Below are 9,497 nucleotides of genomic sequence, written 5' to 3'. Positions count from 1 at the left end.
ACTGGTTCCTCACTAGATACTACTATCAACCTACCTCCTGCTGTTGACACTTACAGGTGGAGTTTGTCATCTGTCTTAGTTCTGCTGCACTAAAGGTGGAAGCCAGGACTCGCATGCATGCTCAGCAGCATTCTACCTTGAGCTACATTTCTTCAATCTCCTTCCTTCCATCTTTTCCTCTCTATTTTCTCCTATCTGCTTTCAAAATACCTGAGCCTCAACTGTGGCTCCTTTTCCTCCCTTTATTTGGGTGGGGAGGCTGCTAGGTACTAAGCCTGCAGCCTTGTACATCCTTCACCTACTTACCACTTAAGGTTTGCAGGAATCCGAGCTCAGTCTCTCTCTCTCTCTCTCTTTCCTCTCTCTGCCATGCCTGAAAGCACAGCTACAAGCTCCGTCCCCATTGTTTTCAGCTGAACTGCCAGTTTGAAGTTTTTGAGCTTCAGAGAAAGCTGCCATCTGGACAGAAAGGTGTGAAGATGGCTAGGCTAAGGCACGGCCTGGGGATGTCACTGCCTGCAGATCGGGACAGGGAAGGGGGGCCATGGTGGTGGCCCTGAGCACTAAGATAACACTCATATTTCAGGCATGGGTCTTGGCTCCAGCAGTATGCTTTTTCTCTTTGACAAGTTAATATAGAAGTTACACACACACACACACACACACACACACACACACACACACACACACACACACACACACACACACACACGTGTATATATGTATAGCATGTAACATTTGGGCTGAAAGACCTCGAAGTTCTGCACCATCTGGGTCTCAAAAAATGATCAAAGTAGATCCATTCTTAGTGGATCTATACTTTCTACTGACGTTTCATTACTTGGGAGGAGTACTTGCTGTGTAATGTGCTCACATAAACAGCATCAAGATAACATCCGCTCTTCACTCTTTGCAGGAATGGAAGATGGAAGTGGCGTTTTATCCCACAGATTTCAGTAGGTCTTCTTGAAACTTAACTATGCCAGCCCTTTCCTCAGAGAACACTCCTCAGTACCAGCTACATGCACCAAATCGACCCCTAGATGTTGACTGTATGCTGTTCTTGATCATACTTGGGAAAATACTATTAAATATCCTCACGCTAGGAATGAGAAGAAAAACCACCAACCAAAATTTTATGGACTATTTTTGCATTTCACTAGCACTCATCGATCTTTTTCTTTTAGTAAACATTTCCATTATATCCTACTTCAGGGATTTTATAATTTTAGGCATTAGGTTTACTAGATACCACATCTGCTTGTTGACTCAGCTTGCTTCCCTCATTTATGGCTTTTTGCATTATCCAGTTTTCCTAATAGCATATATAGATTATTGCTTGAGTTTCTCTAAGATCGCCAAACTATCATCCAAGTGTCAAAGGTTATTTTATTTGTCTGTAGTAAGTTTAATTTGGATTTCAGTCCTGGCTTACATTCTGGGAGATCCAACTATCTACCAAAGCCTGGAGGCACATGGAGTCTCTTACCAGTGTCCGTCCTATGTCAGCTCTCAGAGTTACTGGCTCTCTGTGTCTATGATGATGGTTTTAGCTGGGGCATTTATAACCTCTTGGTCAGAAGTCCTGACCTTGATTCAGGCTGTGAGAATAACTTCCTATATGAACGAGACCATCCTGTATTTCCCCTTTTCCCCACACTGTAGCTACACTGGGAACGCTAAAAAGACCCTTGCATCCAAGCTCACTGTCTGCTTCCTTGGAACCTGGTTGCCATTTGTGCTACTTCAGGCGGTCATGCTCTTCCTCAGTGTGCAAATGCCCGCGTACATTGAGATGAACATCCCTTGGCTGTACTTTGTCAATAGTTTTCTCATTGCTATAGTTTGTTGGTTTAATTGTCATAAAGTTTATTTAAAAGATTCTGTATTTCCTGTGGATCCCTTTGTCAACTGGAAATGCTGCTTCATCCCACTTATGATTCATCATCTTGAACAAACTGAAAAGCCTATATCAGTAATAATTTGTTAGTGTTGCCATGTTAAAACTAATACAAATCCTAGTTTACAAACTGGAAAGAATGACTGCTCAGGCCAGAACCCAATGGAAGCTTATTCCCTAACTTTTCCATTTCTTCAGCACATGCCTTTGGGGCTTTATTATTTACTGAGTAGTCTTGAAATTTTTATGCTTCTTCAGGAACACTGCATAAATATTTGTTATTAATACAGAAAATAAACAAGTTAACATTTGGCTATACTGATGTTTGCTTTTCTCTCAAATGATGCAAAATGTCATATAAATTGCCAACTTTAAGACAAGAATTTAAATGTTTTATCAAATTTAGAACAAGAAAATCAAGACTTTTCCTAAAATGGTTTGATATAAATTTTAAGGGGAAGATTTTAAATTTAGATAATTAAAAAATTTTAAATTTAAATTTAGATAATTAAAAAAAATTTAATGTTTTTTGTTTTATTGGTGGTACTGGAGTTAGACCTTCAGGCCTCCTGTTTGGCAATGTGTGTGTGTGTGTGTGTACACACACACACACACACATAAAAACACATGCTTAAATGTGTATCATTAGTGCTTATCCTTACATGTTATATTCATTATTTATGTCTTTTTTAAAACATGCTAGTTTTGTGGCTAAAGTTCCTACTCCATACATGAGCTCTTTTTTTCATCGGTTATGGGGCTTGAACTCTGGGCCTGGGCACTATCCCTCAGCTCTTCAGCTCGAGGTGAACGCTCCACCTCTTGAGCCATAGCACCGTTTCTGAGTTTTCTGAGTTGTTTATTGGGATAAGAGTCTCACAGGCTTTCCTGCCTGAGCTGGCTTTGTACTGTGATCCTCAGATCTCAGCCTCCTGAGTAGCTAGGATTACAGACTTGAGCCACCAGTGCCTGGCTCTATCATTGTCCAAAAACAAGTGTGAGATCCGAAGATCAGAGTGGTGAAGCCAACCTGGGCAGGAAAGTCCATCAGATGCCTATCTCTAGCAAAAAGCCAGAAATAGAGGTGTGGATCAAGTGGGAGAGAACAAGCCTCAAGCAAAAGAAGCTTCAGAGACAGTCCAGGCAGCCCTGAACTCAAGCCCCATAACTGGCACAAAAAAAAAAAACACACACACAAAAAACGAGTCTGTAAGCCTTTATGGGAGCCCAAGAGGGTTTTAGCCGGGGGGGGGGGGGGGGGGGGGGGGCGGATGTTGCTGGAAATGGGAAATCTTCTGCTTTGTAAGGACAGGCAGAGCACATGCCTAGCCTGAAACTACATAAAAAGTGCTGGCACTCCAAAAGTTTCAGATTTGGGAGCATATTGAATTTTGAGCTTAGACATACACAATTGGTAAAATCTATACAAATAATCCTAAAAATTCCCAAACATTCTGAAATGATGGGCATGGTGGTACACTTCTGTAATCCCAGCAACATGGAAGGTGTATATCGAAGAAATGTGGTCCAAGGCTGGCCCCAAGCAAAAACTCAAAAGACTGCTTGAAAACAAAAAAGGACTGGGAGTGTATGGCTCAAGCAACAGAACACCTGGCTAGTAAGCAGTAGGCAGGCCCTGAGTTCAAACAATTAAAAACAAAATTGAGAATAGAAATCACAATCACATTGCTTCATTTTAAAATACAGAGATCCAACTGTACCTGGAGCTGAGGAGGAATAACACGTATAGTGAGAGCAGTCAGTCCTGCGTGGCCAAAGCAGGTTCTTTCACTGGGACTGCACCCTTGGAACACATGGCCTTCCAACTGGCCATAAGCGAGGAAGGGAATATTAAGTACACTAATTCAGTCTGTATATTTTAAATCAGTTCAAACCCCTTGTAAAGCTTTCTGTTGGTTTACTTACATCTCCCGTGTCTCATAAGCTTAAAGGAAAAAAAAAAACAATAACCAGCCAAAATAAAAGCCAGGCTTTTATTTGTAAAGAAATGAACTTACAACTGGTCTACAATATATTATTGTATATAAACAATATAAATAGATGATCCTGTAGGCCCACCGATCCATCCAGACCCACATGAAGCAATGCTCCAAAAATCTCTATGTGACAGTGTGCGGGTAGCGAAGGTGCAATTACAAGCAAGAGTAAGCAGCAGAGTATAAGGTGCTTTCAGGTTGTAGTGTTTTTTGCCGTCGGCAAACTTGGATGCCCAATTTTAGTTCACTGAACAGACACGACGTATAGGAAAAGCTATCAGTCATACACATGCTACTTGTCATGAAAGTGCTTTCTCTTTTATAAAAAAATACACCAAATGAACACTTTGTACATAGCTTGTGATGTGCTCTCATAATGCAAAATTAACTTTGTTTTCAGGTTATACACTCTGAAATGGCAGCTAGGACACCCGTCTAGGACGCTAATGCCGAGAGGGTAAAGGACCTCATTTTTAGCAGGACTCTGGACAGGACTCTCCCTTCCTGTCGGGGATGCTTGCTCTACCCTCTGAGGTTTTCCAATAGTCTTAATTTAGATCCATGGAGGAATCAAGGAGAGGAATTTTTTTTTTTTTAAGAATGTGCTTAAAGCCTAACATCTTTTAATAAGGGTATCACAACATTTTGCTAAATCAACCAAGTCTTAAGCAGAAAGACAAAAAGTGCTAATTTAATCAAGAGGCTTGAGGAGCTGTCCCACTACCGTGGGTGTCAGCCCTGTACCCGCTGTCTACACGCCCAGCCACACGGCACGCAAGGGCCTCACAGGAGGCTCATGAGGGCCGTGTTCCTGGAAAAGACAAAGACTAGCCTTTCCCAGGAGGAGATTGGGGGCTCTTATTAAACAACTTGAAAATAATATATCCAAAATTATAACATCTTTGCACATGAAATTTTAAGAATACATATACAAAGTATTTATGCAATAGATATTTTAACAGCATAAAATATTTGAAAAATTAGGTATATTTTAAAAATTACAACACTTTAAAAGTAATTTTACACTAACCATGGAACAACCCAGACTATCTGGACACTTAAAGACAATATTGTTGCTTTCTCTGATCAGTTTGAGTGTAATGTACATTGTAATCCAACACTGGGTATTTTCCTGCTTTAGAAATTGCAACTACAATATATAAAGGTTTTTAAAATACTATATATTTTCAATTTGCATCCTTACGGAGAATTTTCTATCATCTGACAGTAAAGTTACAGTGACACATTCTGATTCCCAGAATGATGAAGGAATTTTACCCTATTAATAACTTTTTTCCATTCAGTTTCTATTCTTCATTCAAGCTGGGAAGTATTTTTAACATTTGTTTTTCTTGAACAGGCACAGTAAGCTTTTTGGTGGTAGTGGTGCCATGGATTGAGGCCCGGGTGCTGTGCTTCTGGGCTCTACAGACATGAAACTATACACCCGCCCTGGCTGTTGTCAGAAGATCTCACTACGTAGCCCCAGGCTGGCCTGGATTTCAACAGGTTCCTGCCTCTACCTCCTAAATTGCTGGGATTATACGTGTGTGCCACCATATCCAGCAACATAAATACTTCCTATTACTGACCCTTCCATATATTTAAAAGGTAGCTATCTGTAATAACCCTTACATTTTTATCACATATTATTATTCTGGCTTTTAAGTTTGATCTTTCAGATTTTTTTTCACTTTTGGAAAACGGCTACAGCTCCACTGCTGTGGCTAGATATGAAGATCTGTAGAGGAAAACACACACCACCATTAGCCTGTTTCCTGCCACACAACACGTATGGCATCAATGCCAACACCACCTATCCCACTCGTCTCAAGTCAAGCACTCTTAATTTTGTAAGCTATCGGGTTGTCACTGGGCATGAAGTGTGCTGGAGCAGCACTGTATCGTGCACACTCCTTAGAAGTCATCTAGCCTAACCCTGGCCATGCGTACAAGTCTCCCTTTTGGCACCAAGTGTATGGTGAGAACGTGAAGTAAGTAACTCTGTTGAGATTTGACTTCCTACTTTCTTAGGCATTTCTCCCACTTACACATGTTCAGAAGGTTTGCTAAACGAGTAAGTACATGAGTGACCACATTAATATGTATTCACATGCTCAGTGATCAGCCAATAGACAGCACTTAAGAAAAGGCCCTTGATAGCTTGACTATAGGTTTCCATCTTAGTCCTTGGGTGAACAAATACTGTAAATGAGCCAAGAAATAATTACCAAAAGCTCTTCAGTATAAAAAGAGAACTAGCTGGGCACTGGTGGTTCATACCTATAATCCTAATTACTTGGGAGACTAAAATAGGAAGATTATGGTTCAAGGCCCAGCTGGGCAAAAAGTTTTCAAAGACCCCTTCTCAACGCATGGATGGGCACAGTGGCACATACCTCTCATCCCCAGCTACACAGGCTGAGATCAGGAGGATCACTAGTGCCGGGCCAACGAGGGCAGAAAAGCTGAGAAACGTCGTGTCCATGGAGGGGAGGCTGAGACGGTTTATGTCTGCAACCCCAATGAAGACAAGAAGCCTAGAGTAGGCGAATCACAGTTCAGACACACACCCAGGAGGAAAGCAAGTCCCTTTTCTAAAAATAACTCGTAAAAAATGGGTTGAACAAAAACACCAGGATTGGTTACCTGACAGTGGAGGATGGAATCAAGGGAAAGGGGCAGACGAACAGAGAAGAGGGCAGATGCAGATACAAAATTAAATGCATTTCTACAACATTAAGAAGAATGAGGGAGCCGGGTGCTGGTGGCTCACGCCTGTAATCCTAGCTACTCAGGAGGCTGAGATCTGAGGATCGCGGTTCAAAGCCAGCCCGGGCAAGAAAGACCGTGAGACTCCTATCTCCAATAAACCACCAGAAAACCGGAAGTGGCGCTGTAGCTCAAGTGGTAGAGCGCTCGCCTTGAGCTGAAGAGCTGAGGGACAGCGCCCAGGCCCAGAGTTCAAGCCCCACAACCGACCAAAAAAAAAAAAAAAAAAAAAAAAGAAGAATGAGGGAAAGGGCCAGGGAGAATGTTGAAAGGGGTGACACTGATCAAGATGCACTGTATTCATAAACTGCTTTTTTCAATGGCAACTCCTTTATACAATTGCTTAAAACTTAAAAAAAAAAACCAGGGCTGGAGGCATGTTTCAGCCTAGCAACTATGCCCCCTAAGTTCAAACCTGAACTGCCAAGGAAAAGTCGAAGGCAAGAAGCAACTTTAGAAACACCTCATTATGGGGCCTACATTTTAAATTAGCTAGAAGTACTTCAAACTTGACTTAAACCCAAATCAACATCTGGGTTATAGCACTGGTTATAACACTGGACATCCAAAAGAACTTAAAAATAATTACCAAAGTGTCATATAAAACTAACCAACAGATAGTAGCTGTCATTTTAAAATGCAGTGTCTACATGCTATTAAAAAAGGGGGAGGGGACACAAAAGATTTGTGGAAACATTTCCTCCAAAGTTCCATAAACATGACATTTGGTTTGGGCTTTTATTTTGGGAAGCACTGGGATTTGAACTCAGGATTTGCTTCTGCTAAGCGGATGCTCTAATTACCTGAGCCACTCCACTGGCCCAATCACAACACCAGGAAAGGGTGTGTGCCTGCGCCTGCACAGGATAGAGCCAGAACAGAGTATCCACCCGGGAAGCTGGGCTGCAGATCGCTCATCCAGCCTCCTCTCAGTTTACTCTGGAATATGATGGTAATAATTAAATTTGTAAATTTGTAAATTTGTATTAGTGCCTTACAACTTTAAAAAAAAAAGCTTTATCTCACTATAATTTTGAAATAGGTTATACAAGCTCTACAAATAATGTGTAAAACTTTGGACATTCTTTAAAAGTTTTAAGAAATTTCTTCCAAAGAAGGTAATAGCGTTTTAAATGTTTTTTAATTAAGAAATGGCTTGTACTGCTATTAAAAAAAAAAAAAAAGAACTAATGACACATTTTATAAAATTCTAACAAAAGAGGGATACCTTCCCAAAGGTATTTTAAGATGTATAGCTTAAAGTATTAAAATTAAATTTTAAGTTATATATTTTCTTAATACTGTATTTGTGCTTATCTAATCAAATCCCCACTCTGTGATGAAATGAAATGTTCTAAATGGATTTACAGAACATCAATACTGATGCAGTTCATATCCTGATTCATACTGATAACCTTACTCACAGAAATCCACACTAGTGACAAGAAACCTACAGCTTTTAGTCACCCAGTTCTTAAGACTGAAACACAACCCTATCAAGTAAAATACCATCCTAAAGTACCCTTCTTTATAATAATCTACAAGGCTAATTCAAGTGTGGAATTGGAAATTGGAAACTCCTCTGTAATTCTGGACACTCAATTATTAAAAAAAAAAGAAGTATTTGAATTTTTGACAAATATTCTCCAATTATAATACCTATAATCTTCAAAAATCAAAACAAGCCAGGCACCACTGGCTCATGCCTATAATCCTAGCTACTCAAGTGGCTGACATCTGAGGATCACAGTTCAAAGCCAGCCCAGGCAGGGAAAGCCTGTGAGACTTTTGTCTCCAATGAACCACCAGAAAACCAGAAGTGGCACTGTGGTTTAAGTGATGGAGCCCACCCCTTGAATTAAAGAGCTCAGAGACGGCACCCAGGCCCAGAGTTCAAGCCCCTCGACTGACAAAAAAAAATAAACAAAAATAAACCACTAACTTAGGTATCACTGGTACTATTGATATGAATGCATCTAAGGACGAGTTGATAAAGAGAAGAACAGGTCTGATTACAGACAAATCTTATACACTAAAAATCACAGGGGCCCTAGGCTCAATGCACAGTATCTCCTTTTCCATTTAAGAAGGTAGTCTTATATTGCTGTGCTGCTAGTCCAATAGTTAATTTTTGGACTATTGATGAAGGCCATATCTACACTGAATGGCTTCACTTTATTGGCTGCAGTACCCTCTCTTCCTCCATATTCCTCTTTCACCACCACCCCAGAAGACATTCTCTGGGCACAACTAGTCATGTATATGTTGCCCAAAAAACAGACTCAGCAAGCAATTTGGATAGATGGGCAAGTTTCCACAGCTCAAAGATTTCATTGGAATATGACTGAGGTAATCAGAAAAACCCACCCAAGTTGCGTCCCTCCCTAAAGTTAGCCCTGTTACCAACCCTCTAAAGGATTCCAGGCCAACGCCTTTCTAAGAAGCAAGTTTCTGTGCTGTTTTCAGGGCTAAAGGGGACTTTAGGGGAGGAAGTCAGGCGAGGCCTTTTCCTGCCATTAAGAAACACCCAGTGATGGTGGGCAGCAGGCGTCCTGCTGCTCATCAGGAGCAGGAAAGCCTTCAAGCCACAAAAGTAATCACAGCCACTTCTGGTTGAAAACAGTGTTTCATCCACTGGATACAGCTGTGTACAGACCAGGACTCCATCTCCTCCCCACACTGTCACCAAGCAGTAACTCTGCAAAGCCCTGCAAACCTGAACACTGCCCTCAGGACAGTGAGACAGGGTGTGGCGCGGGTTTCAACTTGACTACAACTTTACACTTAACATATGAAGACAAGCTATGTCAAAAACCACTACTTGTTCA

General features: G+C 41.0%; 1 protein-coding gene across 1 annotated transcript; it reads left to right on the top strand.

Annotated features, from left to right (window-relative positions):
• The first annotated feature begins 916 nt into the window (after nucleotides 1-916).
• Gpr160 (G protein-coupled receptor 160) lies at nucleotides 917-2,174 on the top strand. The gene has a single exon (XM_042678920.1). It carries the CDS (start codon nucleotides 980-982, stop codon nucleotides 1,988-1,990), a length of 1,011 nt encoding a protein of 336 aa, XP_042534854.1. The 5' UTR covers nucleotides 917-979; the 3' UTR covers nucleotides 1,991-2,174.
• The last annotated feature ends 7,323 nt before the right edge of the window (nucleotides 2,175-9,497 follow it).

Source organism: Dipodomys spectabilis, unplaced genomic scaffold (genome assembly GCF_019054845.1).
Source record: "Dipodomys spectabilis isolate Male_0828 unplaced genomic scaffold, ASM1905484v1 ptg000050l, whole genome shotgun sequence".
NCBI classification, from domain to species: Eukaryota; Metazoa; Chordata; class Mammalia; order Rodentia; family Heteromyidae; genus Dipodomys; species Dipodomys spectabilis.
The sequence above is the reverse complement of the archived record's forward strand: the minus strand, read 5'-3'. Positions and strand labels throughout refer to the sequence as shown.